Source organism: Neomonachus schauinslandi, chromosome 7, assembly GCF_002201575.2.
Source record: "Neomonachus schauinslandi chromosome 7, ASM220157v2, whole genome shotgun sequence".
Classification (NCBI taxonomy): Eukaryota; Metazoa; Chordata; class Mammalia; order Carnivora; family Phocidae; genus Neomonachus; species Neomonachus schauinslandi.
This window is the reverse complement of record NC_058409.1, coordinates 53,652,266-53,673,852: the sequence shown is the minus strand read 5'-3', so window position 1 is coordinate 53,673,852 and position 21,587 is coordinate 53,652,266. Positions and strand designations below refer to the sequence as shown.

The window sequence follows — 21,587 nt, the reverse complement described above, 5'->3', positions numbered from 1 at the left end:
CCCTCTCCTATTCCCCCTGCTTGTACTCCCTCTCTCGCTGTGTCTCTCTCTGTCAAATAAATAAATAAAAAAAATCTTTAAAAAAAAAAAAAAAAAAAAGAAAAATATTTCTGTCATGTAGTTACCATTTCTGCTTTTGTTTCCTTTATGTAGAACCTGATTGCCATTTGCTACCATTTTTCTTCTGCCTGGAGGACTGTCTTTAACATTTCTTATATTGAAAGTCTTCTGCTGATAATGAATCCTTTTGACTTTTGCATGTCTGAAAAAGTTTATTTACCCTTCATTTTTGAAAGATATTTTTGCCAGATATAGACTTTTACGTTGAAAGGGTTTTTTCCTTTACTTGAAAGATGTTGCTCCACTGTTTTCTTGCTTGCTTGTTTTCTTTCTTGTTTAAATACACTGTTGTTCTTAACCTAGTTCCTCTGTAAGTAATGGGTCTTTTTTTCCTCCTTCTGGCTGCTTTTTTTTTTCTGTTTTTTGGGGGTTTTTTGCTTTTAAGATTTTACCTGGTTTTAAGCAATTTTGATTATGAGGAGCATTAGTGTAATTTTTTTCATGTTTCTTATGCTTAGGGGTTATTGAATTTCTTGAATCTCTGGGTTCCACATGTGAATCTCAGATGTGGAAGAATTTCAGCCATTATTTCTTCAAAAGTTTTTTCTTCCCTTCCCTCCTTTTAGAACCTCTTATTACACACATATTGGATTGCTTGAAATCATTCCACAATTCACTGATGATCTGTTCATTTTTTAAAATTCTCTTTTCGGGGCACCTGGGTGGCCCAGTCATTAAGCGTCTGCCTTCGGCTCAGGTTATGGTCCCAGGGTCCTGGAATTGAGCCCCGCATCAGGCTCCCTGTCTGTGGGAAGCCTGCTTCTCCCTCTTCCACTCCCCCTGCTTGTGTTCCCTCTCTCGCTGTATCTCTCTCTGTCAAATAAATAAATAAAATCTTTAAAAAAAAAATTCTCTTTTCTCTGTATTTCATTTTTCTACAGTACTTATTGCTTTGTCTTTGAATTTACTAATCTTTTTGATCAAAATGTCTAATCTGTAACTATCCACTGTATTCTTCATCTCATACATTGTAATTTTCATCTCTAGAAGTTTGATTTTGGTCTTTTTAAAAATATTTTCCATGTCTCCACATAACTTCTGAACATGTGGAATATGATTGTAATAACTACTTAATGTCTTTATCTGCTAATTCTAACATTCTTACCAGTTCTCAGTCATTTTCAGTTGATTGCTTTATCTCTTCTGTATGGGTTGTATTTTCCTACTAATTTCCAGGTCTGTTAACTTCTTTTTTTTTTAATTTTTATTTTTATTCTTATGTTAATCCCCATACATTACATCATTAGTTTTAGATGAAGTGTTCCATGATTCATTGTTTGTGTATAACACCCAGTGCTCCATGCAGAACGTGCCCTCCTCAATACCCACCACCAGGCTAACCCATCCTCCCACCCCCCTCCCCTCTAGAACCCGCAGTTTGTTTTTCAGAGTCCATCGTCTCTCATGGTTCATCTACCCCTTCGATTTCCCCCGCTTCATTCTTCCCCTCCCGCTACCTTCTTCTTCTTCTTCTTCTTCTTTTTTTTTTCTTAACGTATATTGCATTATTTTTTCAGAGGTACAGATCTGAGATTCAACAGTCTTGCACAATTCACAGCCAGGTCTGTTAACTTATTGAATCCCACACATTGTGAAATCTACCTTGTTGGATGCTGGATATTTTTTTATTCTTATAAATATTTTGTAGATTTGTTTTAGGATACAGTTAAGTTCCTTGGAAACAATTTGATCCTTGTGGGTCTTGCTTTTAAGATTTGGTAGGCAGGGAGCGCCTGGGTGGCTCAGTCGTTAAGCGTCTGCCTTCAGCTCAGGTCATGATCCCACGGTCCTGGGATCGAGCCCTGCATGGGGCTCCCTGCTCCACGGGAGGCCTGCTTCTCCCTCTCCCACTCCCCCTGCTTGTGTTCCCTCTCTCGCTGTGTGTCTCTCTCTGTCAAATAAATAAATAAAATTTTCTAAAAAAAAAGATTTGGTAGGCAGGATTGGAGCATGTGTTCAATCTAGGGCTAATTATTTGCCACTACTGAGGTAAGGCTCTTCTGTGTACCCAACCAATGCCCCACCAGTATTGAGGTTTTCTAGTCTTGCTGTTGGGAACAGGCACTATTTCTGACCTTTGAGAATGCCAGGTGTCATTACTTCTAATCTTCTCAGGTGGTTCTTTTCCCAGTCCTGGGTAATTTGCTCTCAAACATGGCCAATCACTACTCAGCTGAATACTTAAAGAGGACCCCCCTGAAGATCTGCAGAGTTCTCTTTCTTTGTATGTCTCTCTTCTCAGTATTCTGTCCTGCAAACTCTAGGCACTTTGCCTCCGTGGACTCTGGTCTGTATCCTCAACTCAGGGAGTCCACAGGCTTTGCCTGGATTCCCTCTCCCTGTACCATGACCTGGAAACTCTCAAGGCAGTGAGCTGGGACACTTGGAAGGCTCACCTCATTAATTTCTCACTTCTCAGGGATCACTGTACTATGTTGCCTGATGTTTGGTACCTTGCAAACCATTGCTCCATATATATTGTCTGTTTTTTGTTTGTTAGGGTAAGTCTGGTTCCTATTACTTCATCATGGCCAAAAGCAGAAGTTCACATATTTCAGGTATTTTTCCTTCTTAATTTTTGTTTTATTTTTCACTTCAGGAGACTACTCACAAAGCCAGTGTTTTACTGAGTGGTAAAATTAAGGTAGAAAATGGTCAGATTTATCAAAATCCAGTCACCTGGCTCAAGGATCTTCTAGGAGGCGACAGTTACGTGACTTGGAATTATGCTTGGAGTAAGGTGGGTCATTCTTATCTGTAACTTCATATTCAAATGGAAAGGTACATATTTTTTTATGATAAAACTATTTTTTAAGAAATCTGAAGTTCTCCAAGCTAGTTTTTGTTCTCAGATGTTCCTTCTACAATATGCTATGTGCTCCCACAACTCTTATTTGCCAGAAATCCCCAGGGACAGAGTTGGACAGCTGACAGCCTCTCCTTCTTTGTTCCTCATCTAGTCTCAGAAATTCAAATGCCCTCAATGTTCCCCTATTATCCTCCCAGGTGATTTCAGATCTTTGTGACTCCACGTAGAAAATTTGAGACCTCTGGTGTGTTGACCATTTAGTTATATGTTAGTATTCTGATGCAATGAAGGAAAATCTTCCCCTAAAGACAAAGGAATGAGCAAGCAGCCTAAGACCCACAAAAGTTATGGTGCACTTTTGTTTTAACAGTTTTATCATCAGTTGCCAATCCCCCAAAAAGAAGTATTTCTTTTCATTCTGACTTCCTAGACTTAGTAGTCTTCCACACAATTCTGTCTTCTGAGTTATAAGCCCAGTTTAACCACCAATTTAAAGACTATTAATGACTGACACCCTTGGGGTCCAGTGATCAGCCACCTCCAGATGTCCATGGCCACACTTAAGGGAACAGTCTTGCAATGATTCACTCAGGAAAGTGAATCATCAGACATCCACCATTACTGTTGAACAGGAGTGCAGATGCCTTCAGGCTCCACTAGCCATTACAGTAAGCCTCAGTGCCTGAGTAGTAAAAGGCAGTTTCTTCTCTCCTTTTTTGTCCCACTTAGCTTTGCCCACCATTCCTCCTAGCTCCTCCTCTCCTTCCTCATCTCTAAACTGTTTTCTGGTATCGTAGACCTTTGTGGCAGGTGCTTCAAAACTGTGTTTTAGTTCCTTCACTTAGATCAGCACATCTTAGATTTCCTCTACTTTATAGTCTTTGGGGTTTTTTTTCTCAAAAGTTTTTTCTTATTTATTTTCCACCCCTGGAGTCACCAGACCATCTGCTTTTCACCTGCTGTTGGGAACAGGCACTATTTCTGACCCAGGACCCTGGGATCAAGCCCCGCATCGGGCTTCCTGCTCGGCAGGGAAGCCTGCTTCCCCCTCTCCCACTCCCCCTACTTGTGTTCCCTTTCTCGCTGTGTCTCTCTCTGTCAAATAAATAAATAAAATCTTTAAAAAATAAAAATTAAAAATAGTTTCTTAAACTTGTGATAGATTATATCATTTTGCTATAATAGTCTATGCTCACAGCATGAATATAATACTGGTTTCTGTAGTTGAGTTTTTTTGAGCTACTGTGTGCCCAGGGATGACTCACTTCTCCCACTCTCTCTTTATTGGAACTATTGCATTTTCTGCTTTTGAATAGCTGGCTGTGACATCGTCTGGCCTCACTCTGTACTTAAGCCTCATTTATATATCACATTGCCTCTGGTCTTTTCTCATCAGCCATGTCAGTTAGTCATATGGTTTAACACCTATGTGATAGTGAAGCCAAAGACAAATGTAGGCACTACAATTAGGAGAATTCTTGGATGTAAGATATTCAGACAGATTATCTAAGTACGCTTAGTTTTTTTTTTATTTTCCTAAAAACAGTTTTAAAAATTACCATAGGGCACTCATGTACTTCTAATAAAGTCCTTAGGCTGAGAAACACTACCCTCATGAGATTTTTTACAATATTTAAAGTCCTCTTTTAAAACTTACCATAGAAACCTCTACCTCTTCTTGTCTTGAGGGAACTCTTGAATTTATAGTCACTTCTCAATGACAGGAGTTTTTTGCTGCATTAGTAAATGTGAACATTTCTACTGACTAATTCTGCGACTGCTGGTGTGGCTAGGGGGCTAGGAATGGTTGGTCGTCAGGGAAGAAATGCCAGAAAACTAGGTCTTTTCCTGCCTCAGACAGAATGACAGAGCCGCTAGACACAGATGACTCATACTTCCTACCCAAGCAGCTGGACTACTATACAGGGAATCCTGATGCTGACTTCCACTGGGCATCACTGATTCCTCTCATTCCTGCAGTCTCTTGGCTATGAGGCATCATCCTGATGTGGCAGAGTGATCTCTGGATGGGAAACAGGAGGCCAAGCTAGGTCCTGATTCCACTCTTGATAAGTTACAAGATCTGGGAGTGGTCTTCAATTCTGCCTACACATTTGAATCACTTAGGGAGCTTTTAAAAACTACTAATGCCTAGTTGACCACAGCCCCATACCTTCTGATCTAATAGTCTTGATTGAAGACCAGGTGGCAATATTTTAAAAAGCTTTTCAGGTAATTGTAATAGGCAGCCTGGAGTAAGAATCACTGATCTAGATCAAGTTACTTAACCTTTCAGAACCTCATTTTTCTTATGTATAAAATAAGTAGTAGTGCTAATTGTCTCTAAAGACCTTTCCAATGTGGAGAGTCTAGGACTTGCATAGCCATGTGTGATTTATAAAGCCTTTTACATATATTCTTTCACAACCCCATGAAGTAAGAAAGTCAACTATTTTTCTCTATCTATGGATGTAAAACCAGGGTTATAGGAGATTAGGTGATTTGATTAGCCTCAAGGCCAGTAAGTGCCAGAACCAGGACTAGAACCTGGTCTTATGGTTCCTTGTACGTTATTTTCTACATTTACAACAAAGACACGAGGGAAACCACATTCCTTTCATTGGAAACAGGTTGCCCTGAACTCAAAAGAGCACACACAGTATTACCTAGCTGTCTTTATGAATTTATGCCAAGTCTCATTCTTGTGCAGGAAAAATTGTCCACTTCCACAGGAAAAAAAAAATGCCTTTCTGGAATACAGTTGTGGTATGAAAATCCTAAGAATGGCAATGACAGTTTATTTTTGTGAATGCTCAGGACTGGATTTTGCAGATGACAAACAGACTGCCATTTTGGGCAGTGACTGAAGGAACATTGACAGCTCTCATGTGCAAACATACTTCCCATTCAGATGACTCACTCTCTGAATTTCCACCCTTATAAATTCACTACTTTGGATTTAGTATTAACTTTTCTCTATGGTTACCCCTCATCCTACACACTTTCTAAAACAATTCCCCCTACCACCATGATTAGGAATATCAAGATACTGAAGGTTGAGGTAGGAGTATAGAAAGTGATGGAAATTATTGGGGTGCCTGGGTGGCTCAGTCAGTTAAACATCCGACTCCTGATTTGGGCTCAGGTCATGATCTCAGGATCCTGGGATCAAGCCCCAGGTCATGTTCCCTGCTCAGTGGGGAGTCTGCATGTCTCCCTCTCCCTCTGCCCCTCCTCCCATTCATGTATTCTCTCTCTAAAATAAATAAATAAATCTTAAAAAAAAAGTGGGGCGCCTGGGTGGCTCAGTTGGTTAGGCAACTGCCTTCGGCTCAGGTCATGATCCTGGAGTCCCGGGATCGAGTCCCGCATCGGGCTCCCTGCTCAGCAGGGAGTCTGCTTCTCCCGCTCCCCCCTCTTGTGCTCTGTCTCTAAAATAAATAAATAAAATCTTTAAAAAAAAAAAAAAGTGATGAAAATTGTTGATCTGGACAGCCAGCCAGCCTCATTGAGTCAATTAATCATTCCCAGGGTATCTTAACTTAAACTTCCTATGAACCCTGCTTCTACTCAAGAGATGGTTGGAGATGTGGGCCCTTTTTTGTTTTTGCTTTTGAATTTTTTTAATTTAAATTCAATTAACTAACATATAATGTATTAGTTTCAGAGGTAGAGGTCAAGGATTCATCAGTCTTATATAATACCCAGTGCTCATTATATCACATGCTCTCCTTCATGTCCATCACCCAGTCACCCCATCCCCTCACCCTCCTCCCCTCCAGCAACCATCAGTTTGTTTCCTATGATTAGGAGTCTCTAGTGGTTTGTCTCCCTCTCTGATTTTGTCTTGCTTCATTTTTTCCTCTCTTCCCCTATGTTCATCTGTTTTGTTTCTTAAATTCCGCATATGAGTGAGATTATATGATAATTGTCTTTCTCTGATTGACTTATTTTGCTTAACGTAATACTTTCTAGTTCCATCCACGTTGTTGCAAATGGCAGGATTTCATTTTTTTGGTGGCTGAGTAGTATTCCATTGTGTATATATATATCACATCTTTTTTACCCATTCATTGGGTTGGACATCTGGGCTCTTTCCATTGTTTGACTATTGTAGACATTGCTGCTACAAACATTGGGATGCAGGTGCCCCTTTGGATCACTACATTTGTATCTTTGGGGTAAATCCCTAATAGTGCAATTGCAGGTTATAGGGTAGTTCTATTTTTAACTTTTTGAGGAACCTCCATACTGTTTTCCAGAGCGGCTGCACCAGTTTGCATTCCCACCAACAGTGTAGGAGGGTTCTCCTTTCTCCGCATCCTTGCCAACATCTGTCGTTTCCTGACTTGTTAATTTTAGCCATTCTGACGGGTGTGAGGTGGTGTCTCATTGTGGTTTTGATTTGTATTTTCCTGATGCCAAGTGATGTTGAGCATTTTCTCATGTGTCTGTTGGCCATTTGTAGGTGTTCTTTGGAGAAATGTCTGTTCATGTCTTCTGCCCATTGCTCAATTGGATTATTTGTTCTTTTGAGTTTGATATGTTTGATAAGTTCTTTATAGATTTGGATACTAGCCCTTTATCTGGTAAGACATTAGCAAATATCTTCTCCCATTCTGTAGGTTGTCCTTTGGTTTTGTTGACTGTTTCCTTTGCTGTGAAAAAGCTTTTTATCTTGATAAAGTCCCAATAGTTCATTTTCGCCTTTGTTTCCCTTGCCTTTGGAGACATGTCTAGTGAAAAGTTGCTGCGGCCGAGGTCACAGAGGTTGCTGCCTGTGTTCTTCTCTAGGATTTTGATGGATTCCTGTCTCACATTTAGGTCTTTCATCCATTTGAGTCTATTTTTGTGTGTGGTATAAGGAATTGGTCCAGTTTCATTCTTCTACATGTGGCTGTCCAATTTTCCCAACACCATTTGTTAAAGAGACTTTTTTCCATTGGACATTCTTTCCTGCTTTCGAAGATTAGTTGACCATAGATTTGAGGGTCCATTTCTGGGCTCTCTGTTCTGTTCCATTGATCTGTGTGTCTGTTTTTGTGCCAGTACCATACTGTCTTGATGATGACAGCTTTGTAATAGAGCTGGAAGTCCGGAATTGTGATGCCACCAGCTTTGTTTTCTTTTTCAACACTCCTTTGGCTATTAGGGGTCTTTTCTGGTTCCATACAAATTTTAGGATTGTTTGTTCCAGCTCTGTGAAAAAAGTTGATGGTATTTTGGTAAGGATTGCATTGTCTAGGTAGCATAGACATTTTAACAGTATTTGTTTTTCCAATCCATGAGCCTGGAACATTTATCCATTTCTTTGTGTCTTCCTCAATTTCTTTCATGAGTGTTCTATAGTTTTGAGAGTACAGACCCGTTTCCTCTTTGGTTAGGTTTATTCCTAGGTAACTTATGGCTTTTGGGTCAATTATAAACGGGGTTGATTCCTTAATTTCTCTTTCTTCTGTATCATTGTCAGTGTATAGAAATACAGCTGATTTCTGTGCATTGATTTTGTATCCTGCCACATTGCTGAATTCCTGTATGAGTTCTAGAAATTTTGGGGTGGGGTCTTTGGGTTTTCGCATAAAGTATCATGTCATCTGCAAAGAGTGAGAGTTTGACTTCTTTGCCAACTTGGATGCCTTTTATTTCTTTTTGTTGTCTGATTGCTGAGGCTAGGACTTATAGTACTATGTTGAACAGCATTGGTGATAGTAGACATCCCCATTTGGGGTGGATGGATGATCACATCCCTGTCATACTCCTGACCTTAGGGGAAAAACTCTCAGAATGATATTCACTGTGGGCTTTTCATATATGGCTTTTATGATCTCTATCTCTATCCCTACACTGTGAAGTTTTAATCAAGAAAGGATGCTGTACTTTGTCAAATGCTTTTTCTGCATCTGTTGAGAGGATCATATGGTTCTTGTCCTTTCTATCATTAATGTAGTGTATCACATTGAGATGTGGGCCCTTTTAAAATACAAATATCCAAGAGGTGTGAATCCTGAAAACAGAAATAGTATGAAAGGCATACTGCCCTTCTCTTGCCTGGATCTGCATAGAGTGCCTGGGAGAAGTAGAGAGGGGGAGGCTCTAGGATGGGGATTGAGAGGAGGTAGGTGGTATGAAGATGAACTTCACTTCCATAATGATTTTCCCAGGATCAGCTCTTTTGTGGCAGTTATTACACTTTGATACTACCTTCTCAAATATTTGAGAATTATTTTACTTTTTAGCCAAAATGTGTTTTTGTGTTACAGTGATTCTAAAAGAAAACCGACAGTTTTCTTTTGCTTCTTTGCCTTCCTCCCCCCCATCCCACCCCCTGAGATCAAAGACAATTATCCTTTCCTCTTTCTTCCTCTTGGGGTAGTGCAAATTTGTTAAGACTTGCTTCATAAAACTTGAAATGGAATTAAAACAGTCATTTGATCATCCATGAACAGATTCCCTTTAGTCAGTACCAACAAATGGTTTCCTGAAGACATAGGAAAAATGGACTGATAGTTTCAAATAAAATGGAGCCCCAGCAGAGAAATAAATTCTTGGACACCTCTTTAATATTTAAAGGTGGGTTATAGGGATGCCTGGGTGGCTCAGTCGGTTGGGCATCTGCCTTTGGCTCAGGTCATGATCCCAGGGTCCTGGGATCAAGTCCCACATCGGGCTCCTTGCTCAGCAGGGAGCCTGCTTCTCCCTTTGCCTGCTGATCCCCCTGCTTGTGCTCTCTTTCTCTCCCTCTCTCTCATTCTGACAAATAAATAAATAAATGTTTAAAAAAAATAAATAAACGGGTTATATTTTATATTTTTTATTGATGCATGTTAGAACATAAGGTATAGAGAAACATTTGTTACTGCAATTAATGACAATTGATATTAAACTTTATTTCTTCAGAGACCTTACCAAAATAAAGTTAATTAATAATTTCACTTGGCTGATTAACTACATTTCCAGAATAGTGGCTAACTGAATCATCCATCCACCCCAAACACACACACACACACGTACACACACACATATGTACACGTGCCATTTCTTTTTTTTTTTTTTTAAGATGTTATTTATTTATTTAACAGAGAGAGAGATAGCGAGAGAGGGAACACAAGCAGGGGGAGTGGGAGAGGGAGAAGCAGGCCTCCCGCAGAGCAGGGAGCCCAATGCGGGGCTCGATCCCAGGACCCTGGGATCACGACCTGAGCCGAAGGCAGACGCTTAATGGCTGAGCCACCCAGGTGCCCCCACACGTGCCATTTCTTCCCTAAGTATGGTATTAGGGAGTCAGCATAAACTGATTTCTGAGGATAATGGACCTTCTGCCTACGAGCTTCAGGGAAGGCATGAGTCACCTTAGGATGAAGCACTTCCTGCAGTTCTACCATTTAGAAAAGTAAGAGGGCGCCTGGGTGGCTCAGTTGGTTAAGCGACTGCCTTCAGCTCAGGTCACGATCCTGGAGTCCCGGGATCGAGTCCCACATCAGGCTCCCTGCTTGGCAGGGAGTCTGCTTCTCCCTCTGACCCTCCCCCCCTCTCATGCGCTCTCTCTCATTCTCTCTGTCTCTCTCTCTCAAATAAATAAAATCTAAAAAAAAAAATACTTTAGAAAAGTAAGAAGACAACCTACAGATATCCTCACAGAACGTACCTTACCTTAACTCCAGCTTTGTTACTGTTCTCATCTGGGGGAAGGTGGCATCCTATCACCCATACCAAAATGTGTTTTGAGTGGTGAATTTGTCAAGATTGCTGGCAGCTATTCAGTCTAAGACCCTAAGAACCTCGCCTACAGCTCTTCCAACATGCCTCTGTCAGAGCAGGCATATGAGCTAGATTTGGATTCAAGATTTAGTTGAGGATTCAAAGTTTGAGTTATATGCAAATGTGATGACTGTTTACTCTTATTTATTTGTTTATTTATTTATTTATTTATTTATTTATTTGACAGAGAGAGACACAGCGAGAGAGGGAACACAAGCAGGGGGAGTGGGAGTGGGAGAGAAAAGGACTGATTATTGCTTGAGCTTAGAAGTTAGGAAAGCATCCTGGAGGAAGGGATGTTCGAGTGGAGACTGGATAGTTTAACCACAGTGAACCTAGCTTCTGGTTCCTAGTTCTAACTAATTAGAACACAAAGGCTGCCCTAGAACTAGGAGTGGAGAACCCAAAGACCCTCTGGCAAGTGTTTGCCAGTCAGCCTCAGCCCAGCCTGTTTGTGTGTAGGTATTTCTAAGAGCTGACCTTTGGGGCTGATAAACAATAGCTAAGTTCACAAACCAGAAAAAGCCAAAAAAATTTGAAAGCATAGACTGAAATATTATTAATCAGTTCAATGTCTGATTTCTTGAAAAGTACTATTACTCTATGGCTTAATTTTCTTAGTACAACATTAATTTTTTAATGTTATAAAGTAGTGGATGCTGGTTTAATGGTTGTTTAATAAGTGAATGGATGAGAGAATTAATGATAAACAACAAGGTTCAACAAATATTTTCTCTAAAGGGTCAAATGATAAACATTTCAGGCCTCGTGGGCATATGGTCTTTGTCGTGAATATTCAATCGTGTTATAGCACAAAAGCATCCATTGATATGAAGTAAATGAATGGATATTTTTGTGTTCTAATAAAACTTTACTTGTAAAAAAAGGTGGCAGGCCAGATTTGGCTGAAGTTAAAACTTGCAAGAGACAGATGTATTTGCTTCTTTTGAAATGCAGAATTTTAAAATTCTGTGCTTGATTATGTGCAGGTGACGTATCTGGGGAAGGAGCTTTTAAAGTATGTTTCTGAGGAAGTACCCATACCCACAGAGCCATCCGTGATGCCTCAGCAACATCAACCTTGTCTTCCAGGTATGTTCAGACCAACACCCATTTCTTAGCCATGAGGAAAACACCCAAAGCTACTGAGATAGCATTGCTTTTTTTTTTTTTTTTTTTTTTTTTGGTGGTTTTTTTTTCATTCACAGAACTTTAAAATAACTGGTTTAAAGTGAACAATTCAGTAGCATTTTTTCTTTGTTTTTATTTAAATTCTAGTTAGTTGACATGCAGTTCAATATTCGTTTCAGGAATAGAGTTCATGGTTCATCACTTACATACAACACCCAGTGCTCATCATAACTCGTGCCCTCCTTAATACCCACCACCCATCTAGCCCCATCCCCCACCCACCTCCCTCCATCAACCGTCAGTTTGTTCTCTATAGTTAAGAGTCTCTCATGATTTGTTTCTCTCTCTTTCTCCCCTTCCCGAATGTTCATCCATTTTGTTTCTAAAATTCCACATATGAGTGAAATCATATGGTATTGGTCTTTCTCTCATTGACTTGTTTCGCTTAGCATGATATTTAGTACATTCACAATGTTGTGCAACAGCCACCTTTGTGTAGTTCTAAAACAACTTCCATTACCCAGAAAGAAACTCCACACCCATTCAACAGTCCCTGCCTTTTCTAATTCCCCCAATCTACTTTTGTCTTTATGGATTTGCCTATCCTGAATGTATCACATAAATGGAATCATATAATTCTTGTGTCTGGCATCTTTCACTTAACATAATGCTTTCAAGGATCCTGCCTGGATGGATATTCAGTTTCACTTTTGGCTATTGGGTATAGTGCTGCTGCGAGCATGTGTATATATATATTTGTACCTATTTTTAGTTCTTTTGGATAGATACCTAGGAGTGGAGTTGCTGTATCATATAGTAATTATATGTTGAACTTTTTGAGGAACATCCAAATTGTTTTCCACAGCAACTGAATCATTTTACATCGTACCAGCAATGTACAAGGGGCTCCAGTTTCCCCACATCCTGACCAACACTTGTCATTTTCTGTTTGTTTGTTTACAACACTGCATTTTTAACCACAGTTGATTCTAGGAGAATTTTTAAATGACACCTTCCCTCACAGTTCCTTTCTCTGAACCTATGCTATACTTACCTTGAGTAGATTTTTTAAAGTGTCATACAGAAAGGAAAAATGGTATTTTTTGCTTCCTGCAGGCATGATTTGGTTAGTTTTCTAAAAGCAAGTACTAAAATAAATCTTTGCTTGTTAGTGTAAACTAATGTGCTTTATCTGATGGAATAAACTTTAACCTGAGAAAACTGAAGAGAATGTAGTCTTCACCAATTAGCAGCAGATTTTGAAACGATCTGGGTAGAGGCAGCACACATTGCTGTAGAACAAACATAACTGAGGTTGTGTTAACCCTCCTCTGCTGCAGCACCCCCTCTTTTTCCCCTAGTGCCCCTGCCTCGGCCCAGCTGGGGACAGTATAGGCAGAAAGGAGATACAATACAGAAGATGATAATTCTGTGGTAACCAGAGTCAAGAACCAAACAGGGATTACTATCACTAAGCCTCTAACCAGGGGCTCCCGAGGGCCATTTCTTCCTACAACAAACCTTAATAATTCACTACTTCCCTCTCCTAACTTTATTTTTTTTCTCTTTTAACTCTTTTAATTCAATTGGCCAACAAATTCAATAAGCATTTTAAAGAAGGATCAGTTCAATCCAAGAAACAGGGAATTCGGTATAGCCATCGGTTTTGCTTTTTTGGGAGGGTGGGGGGAGGGGTTATTTGTGGATGAGCCGCCATATTGCAATAGAGACAAAATGGCTGGATCTGGATTCCATCAATCTACTTTAAAGCACTTTCAAGGAAGTCGCCTTGACCAAAGGGTGAGAAGCCGGCATTTCACTGCCTTCTCAGCAAATGCTAATTTTTTCATCAGCCCATCAGTACTGTTTGTGGCTGCACACTAAATAGGAATAATTTTGGAAGGTTCCAGCTGGCCTTCTTCAAAAGGTAAAGAAAATCCAACATTTTTCAGATTTCTTTAATCTTTTGTTGTTTCAAGTGAATGCTTCCTCTAAAGGACGATTTCAACATTTCTGGGATCTGAGACCACAGGGCAAGTGAGCAGATGGTCAAGGCTCTCAGGAAAGCCCCTCTCCTAACTGTATACCTGATCCACTGTAACCTCTTAGGGTCCTTCTTTGTCTCAAAAACTGGCTTTGGAATAGGATGCATTTTCCCCAGTTTTCTGAAGATAGCCTCAAAAGTGCTTTTCATCACTTTGGGAAAACAGGTCAGGTAAAACAGAAATTATGAAGAAGTTAAAGGGTTAAATTGGAAGGAGTTCTTGTAGTAATTCATGGTCTTTGGTTCCTAACCCTCACTGCAGATCTACCTAATCAAAACTTGGAGTGGGGCCCAGGAACCTGAATTTTTAAAAATGATTCTTATGCAGCCTGACTATAGACTTTGAATGACTAGTAAGTAGTATCTGATTTCTTAAGCAGATAATAATTTGAAAACTCTTATATTCAGCCCTTCACCTTGATCCCAAAGCACACCCACTATCATGCTTGCACACATTGCCTGCCTCCCTCCCTCCTTCTCTCTCTCTCTCTGTCTCTCTCTCTCTCTCTCACACACACACACACACACACACACACAAAGGAAAGCCAAGCAAAACCTTCATCCCCCTAGTTTCTAACTTCAAGAGAGCAGAAATACAGGATCTTCCTTGTATAACAAAGGTTATCTGCTCCTCAGATTTTCTAGTTCTGAGCAGGCATTTCCAACCCTCGCCATGCTTCTCCTTCCTCAAGAGGGCTCATAGTGCCCCTGCTAAGTGAGCATGAAATAAAAAATGGGTTCTGAACTGCTGCTTCTGTTGCCTGCAATATAAACAAGTTTCTTGTTACTAATTTCTTTCCAGAAATACTGAATTTTCTTTTCTTTAGAGATGTCAGAAATTGTTAACGCTAATATAAGAACTATGGAGGGCCCATAGGCCAGCCAGCTTCTTGCTCCCTTAATCTGGACCTAGAAATCTGCAGGTCCCTCTTGGCATTCCTTTTTTCTTTTTCTTTTCTTTTTTTTAAGATTTTATTTATTTTATTAGAGAGCATGAGCAAGGAGGGGGGCAGAGGGAGAGAATCTCAGGCAGACTCCCGGCTGAGCACAGAGCTCCATCCCAGAACCCTGAGATCGTGACTTGAGCCGAAACCAAGAGTAGGACACTTAACCTACTTAGCCACTCAGGGACCCCCTACCTGCTGGCATTCTGTAGGCTGCTGTTGGAGTTTTACTTGAACCTGTTTGATTTATGATTCCTTTATATGTGGTTTTATAGTACCTGACAGAAATCCAAAGACCTGGTAAGTTAGAAAAATGTAAACTCTATAACAAGCAAACTATTCAAGAGAGATTATTTTTCATTCTTTTGCATATCAAAATGTGGTCATGAAAATCATGGAACTGAACACTGTAGAGTGCACAAAGTCTAAAGGACAAACAACACTTTTTTTTAAAGATTTTATTTATCAACTCAAGAGAGAGTGAGGCAGGCAGGCAGTGTGGCAGGCAGAGGGAGAGGGAGAAGCAGGCTTCCTGCCGAGCAGGGAGCTGATGTGAGGTTCGATCCCGGGACCCTGAGATCATGACCTGAGCCGAAGGTCGCTTAACTGACTGAGCCACCCAGGCGCCCCTCTCTAACACTTTTTAATGATCACCCTGCAAAATAGTGTTTTTTGGGAATAGGGGAACTAGGAAGAGCTATTTACATTACATTTCCCAAAACTAGAGTGACCATGCTTCCCAGCTGGACCACAGCAGTCCTCAATCCAGCCAAATTATTAGTAGCACTCCCTTTCATTTTCAGATATGCCTTGTTTAGATGACCCAGTACAGGAACCAAATAGATATTGGAACAAAATGAAATTTGGACATGGTAAAAAGAGAGCAATTCTTCAATTTCATTTACTTTTTTAAAAAGTTTTTATTTAAATCCCAGTTAGTTAGCATACAGTGTAATATTAGTTTCAGGTATAGAATTTAGTGATTCATCATTTCTATACATCACTCTGTGTTCATCATGACAAGTGCACTCCTTAATTCCCATCACCTATTTAACCCATCCCCTACCCCTCTCCCCTCTGGTAACCATCAGTTTGTTCTCTGTAGGAACTATATAGATTCTTACATACTGTTGTCCAAATAGATAGGCAAATCTTACACATAGCAGTTTATATTATATATAATTGCTGGTTACCTAATCTTCACCCCCTGACAGAGAAGATCTTTGAGTTTAGAGTGACTTTTCTGAACTCTTGCTCCCTATTACATTCCCCAGGGACTGGCACAGTAGCTTCCCAGTAAATGTTTATTAAGTAATGTTCATCAAATAAATAACGAATGGATGGAAGCATGAATATGGTCCCAAGGACTGCTAATTTAAAACTGGATTTACCTGTGATTGACTGTCCTAATAAGTAGACATGCCTAGATCTCACAGGCTGTAATGAATGGAGTTTGTTGTGAAGAATGCAACAGTAGTCAATGGGATTTTGGTTAGTTAATATTATCTCCTTTATTTGAACTTTCTGCTTCTAAATATGAGATATAAGGGTGATGGCCCTTCACATTTTCTCAAACATATATTTTAAAAACAACTATATTCCTCTACCTCCCCCCACTTCCTCCTCCCCCTCTTTATGAGAAATCATAAATCTGTTCAGCTTTGGTAACCAACATTTCCTAAACTTCTTTAATCAGATGGTATCAACACTTCACGGGACAAATAGCAAACTCAATATCCAGTTTATTTCTACATATCATTTTGGAATCCTGGTATCAAGAAAATCCTGAGTCATGAAGATAAGTTATGAAAGTTTTGTTTTGTTTTGTTTTAAAGATTTTATTTATTTTTTGACAGCAAGAGAGGGAACACAAGCAGGGGGAGTAGGAGAGAGAGAAGCAGGCTTCCGGCTGAGCAGGGAGCCCGATGTAGGGTTTGATCCCAGGACCCTGGGATCATGACCTGAGCTGAAGGCAGACGCTTAACAACTGAGCCACCAGGCGCCCCAGTTATAAAAGTTTTTAATCTTGCCATTTTAAGATTTTCTTCAATGAGTCAGAGATGATGGAAGAACTTTATTCCTAGTCCCGCATAAAAACTAGTTAAACTGGTAACTCAGACTAATGTATTGGTGGACTCTAGTATTAGAATATGGTGTATTAATACATTTGAAAGCATATGTTATTTCTAATTAAAGATTTTAAACATACACATACCAGCCTTTAAAAAATGAAATTCTGTTGATGAAATCCTGGAGTATCTATCCCTAAAGTCCTTAGAAGCTGTAAAATGGAGTGAATCTATGGTGCATTTTCCCTTGAAATTTCACAACTTCCTCCCAAGCCTCTCTTCTCTCTGCCTACCTGGCTGTAGTCTCTCTTCTGTGTTATTGAGGGAATCTTGCAAGATATTTCAGATATTTCAGAATAAATTGGAAGGGGAAAAAAATGAACATTCCCAAACTTCTACATAATTTGTGATCACTGTGTACAGATATATCAACCTTTTCCACAGTTCTTTAAAAAGAATCTGTTGGGGCACCTGGGTGGCTCAGTCGTTAAGCGTCTGCCTTCAGCTCAGGTCATGATCCCAGGGTCCTGGGATCGAGCCCCACATCGGTCTCCCTGCTCAGGGGGGAGCCTGCTTCTCCCTCTCCCGCTCCGCCTGCTTGTGTTCCCTCTCTCGCTGTGTCTCTCTCTGTCAAATAAATAAATAAAATCTTTAAAAAATAAAAAAAAATAAAAAAAAGAATCTGTTAAGGTAGATAACATTTCATTATTTACCTGAAAAGCCAATTTTATATATAATCTATGTCACCTGTCACCATAGTATTAGGACAGTCAAAGCATGTTATGCCAAATGTATTCATCTAAGGAAAAAAAAAAATTATCTCCTGAAATCTTTCTTTTCCCAAGCCATCATTTAATGGATGCTAATTATGTCATTTTCTTTCAAGGGGACCTAACATTATTTCTTCATTTGAAAATAGAACATGGGGGCGCCTGGGTGGCTCAGTTGGTTAAGCGACTGCCTTCGGCTCAGGTCATCATCCTGGAGTCCCGGGATCGAGTCCCGCATCGGGCTCCCTGCTCGGCGGGGAGTCTCCTTCTCCCTCTGACCCTCCCCCCTCTCATGTGCTCTCTCTCATTCTCTCTCTCTCAAATAAATAAATAAAATCTTTAAAAATAAATAAATAAATAAATAAAATCTTAAAAAAAATAGACTCTTTTTTGTTTTTAATAAAAGCTGTCCTTGACCTACTGATAATATGTTGCAAATAAATGACTTTAGAGAAAGAGTTTTCTTCATGTTGGTGCTGTTACTGTGCGTCATTGCTCTGTAAAAGTATGTGTAATAGAGCACAAACACTCATAGGTGCTTCTGTTTTATGTGGTTAAGAACTTCTTCGAACTTAAACACCTAAGGGAGATGGGTGCCTGATAACAGAACAGAAGGTGTTTATTTCAGCTCCTGTTTACAATTCTTGATTGTTTTTCATTACTTCAATCATAATTTTTTTCATCATGGTATCATGATTAACTTTGACCTAATTCATAAAATGGAGGATACATCTACTGATAGGGGAGGAAAGAGAAGAAAACTAATTTTCTGTTGAGCACCTGCCCTGTGCCAGGCCCCCCGCCAGACCACTGTCCATACATTAGGCCAGTGAGGAGCTTCTTATTAGTAAAACTCCAGCGTTCATGTCTGTACCACAAAGGCAGAAGAAACACGAATACTTTACATATAAAATTAAGCATCTCAGACCCAATTCAGCTTAAGAAACCACCTATTAAATTTATTTTCCCACAAAGAAAGAGGGCTTACATAGTTTTAAAATTAGAATGTCCAAGTCTATTTCTTCATTCCAGTACAGTTTTCACAGATGGCTTTTGATCTTATCAATGTAAATCTGTCTCAAACTCTTAATTTAGTTTTAAATATCAAATCACCTAATACTCTACCACCATATTTATCCTTTAGAATCCTTTTATTTTAAAACAGCATTGAACTTTGTATTTAAATAGCCATAATTGAATTTTTTCCCCAGTGTAACTACAGCAGATGTATTTTTACAATCTATTAAAATAATTCCCAATCATTTTCCCTTTGATTGAAATTATACTTTTTTTCGGAATGAGAATGTGTGCATAAATAGGTTTGTTTCCATTTATAACTAGAGTAAGCAAAGTTTCATTCTGTAATCCTAATGAAATGTAGAATGCTTAGTTTGTGAGAATAAGTTCTGAAAGTCTGAGTTCAGTAATTTTAGTGTTAGAAGTGAAATTTATATATGATCTTGGTCTTGGACCTGTTTTACAGATGATGGAACAGAGCCAGAGAGGTAAAATGGGTTGAATGAAAAGAGTTCAGGGGCGCCTGGGTGGCTCAGTCGTTAAGCATCTGCCCTCAGCTCAGGTCATGATCTCAGGGTTCTGGGATCGAGCCCCGCATCGGGCTCCCTGCTCTGCGGGAAGCCTGCTTCTCCCTCTTCTACTCCCCCTGCTTGTGCTCCCTCTCTCGCTGTGTCTGTCTCTGTCAAATAAATAAATAAAATCTTTTAAAAATATAAATAAATAAATAAATAAAAAAGAGTTCATAGGTTAGTGATGTTTCAGAAGTGAAGTATCAGTTAAAATAATCTGATTATTTTTGCTTTTGATCTATTAAGGGAAATTTTTTAAAATAGAGGAAAAAGAAAAGTGAAAGTTAAAATTATTTTTAACCTAACTAGTTAGCTTGTCATTTTGAAGTGCTAATTTAGGCAACTAGATAACATGAATAGTTGCATGAGCCTGTTACTTTGCCTAGTAATCAATCTCGCAGTTCGCTTCAAGGAGACTTATGCAGAATATCTAACATTTGGTGATATTACTTGAGAAAGATGTATTTCTCCCTACTTCTTGCATGAGCAGAATAGTTCTTTAGCTGTGCAGTGCTTGTTGGGGATGAGGAGCAGCAAGAAGAGCCAAACATTCACTTATATGGCTATTTTCCTAGTTCTACTGGGCGCGAGAAGCCATGTAACTTGCTTGAGATCACACAAGTTTGTGTGGCCTAGAAAATTGATTATCCATCTTCCAACCTAATACTATTTTCATAAGAAATAATGATAATAGTAGCAGCTCATATTTATTGAATGTTTGCTATATGTTAACCAGTCGCCAATCATTTCACACCAACTTCCCATCTAACCTTCATAACTGCTTTATTCTCAGCTTACTGGAAATTGAAGCACAGAGGAGTTTGTACAACTACCTTCAGAAGCTTCAGTCATCCTTTTCTTCCCGTGGTGTTTTAGACTGCAAACAGGCTTCTTTTTCCCAAGATAAGCCAATGCTGATTTACAGCTTTATCTTGGGTATAGAAATAGAGTGAGACGGGACGCCTGGGTGGCTCAGTCAGTTAAGTGCCTGCCTTCTGCTCAGTTCATGATCCCAGGGTCCTGGGATCAAGCCCTGCAGAGGGGCTCCCAGCTCAGCGGGGAGCCTGCTTCTCCCTCTACCTGCCACTCTCCCTGCTTGTGTATTCTCTCTCTGACAAATAAGTAAATAAAATCTTTTAAAAAAAGAAAAAGAAAATGGAGTGAATTATGACTGGTCCAAAATCTCATTTTGTGCTCATAGACTTGACTAGGGTCTAAGATTTGTAATAAGTAAATTTATATATTATTTTGTAAAGACAGTTTTTAATTTGTTGGCACGTCTTCAAACAGGAACTTCCAGAGAGTCAATGCAAAGCATCCCACATTATCTACAAATAAATGAAGTACTATTAATCAGCGATCAAGAATTTCTCCCATGCCATATAATGGATCAGCATTGGAAGTTCTATGTGGAATGTGAAGAGCTAACATTCTAAAACCTTATTTTTGTAATAATTTATTATACATGTGTTCATGTTATTAACCCACATTCATATCTTATATGGGCTGGAGGGCCTATTGTAACACACACTTCATGAGTTGCTACTTAAAATGTGTTTATGGTGTAAGAAAAAATATAACTCAAATTATTGTAGTAAGATTAATACCTTTTTGCCATTGAAATAAAGGCATTTTTGAATTAAAACATGTTGATTCTCTGGCTTTGATTTTACTAAAATAAATGTAAAACTAATATTTCAACCAATACCTCAACCTTTGTATAAATTACAGTTGTTCCTTAAGGGAAGTAAGGATAAAAAGAGTGATAATTGGTCCGTAGAAGGCCCAGATAAAGTGAATCTACTTAAAACAAGAATTTAATGCCCCAGTACCTTCACCCATATACTTTAGAATTTATCTTGTAACCAAAATAAAAAATTGTCGAAGAGGTTTATTTTAAATTTCATAAAAGTTAGCATAAAACTGTAACTGTGGTAAGTCATAGAACAACAAAAATGAATCAAATGTTGATTAGGGGGCTTATTTTAAATAGGATACTTAACCTTTGACTTTTGCTACATTATCATCATGAAGATTTTCTTTTTTTTAAGAAAGATTTTTATAAAAGAAACTTAGTTTTCTCAAGGGTCTGCCTTCCTCCTTTGATTGCCATCTTATTCTTTACTTGTCATCATACCAAGCTCCCAGAGAAGCTTTTTGACTTTGTGGCTTGAGTCCATCCTTTCTTAATTGGGGAGAGAAGTCGAGCTGTGGTAAAAATTACTCTTACAAGTGCTAGACTTTGGGAGATATATTTTTTTATGTTTTCTTATTGTAAATGTACAGAATCTTAAATATCTTTGGAATATATAGGAAACTGGTTAACGGTTTCCTGTGGGTAGAAAAATCATGGGGC

General features: G+C 39.1%; 1 protein-coding gene across 1 annotated transcript in view; it reads left to right on the top strand.

Moving 5' to 3' along the window:
• The window catches only part of ANKRD31 (ankyrin repeat domain 31), a 140,637-nt gene extending 119,970 nt beyond the window's left edge, over window positions 1-20,667 (top strand). Inside the window, 4 exon segments of the mRNA XM_044916663.1 lie at window positions 2,720-2,860; window positions 11,677-11,779; window positions 15,610-15,678; window positions 20,522-20,667. Of these exon segments, the coding sequence (XP_044772598.1) occupies window positions 2,720-2,860; window positions 11,677-11,779; window positions 15,610-15,678; window positions 20,522-20,667 (459 nt within the window).
• The last annotated feature ends 920 nt before the right edge of the window (window positions 20,668-21,587 follow it).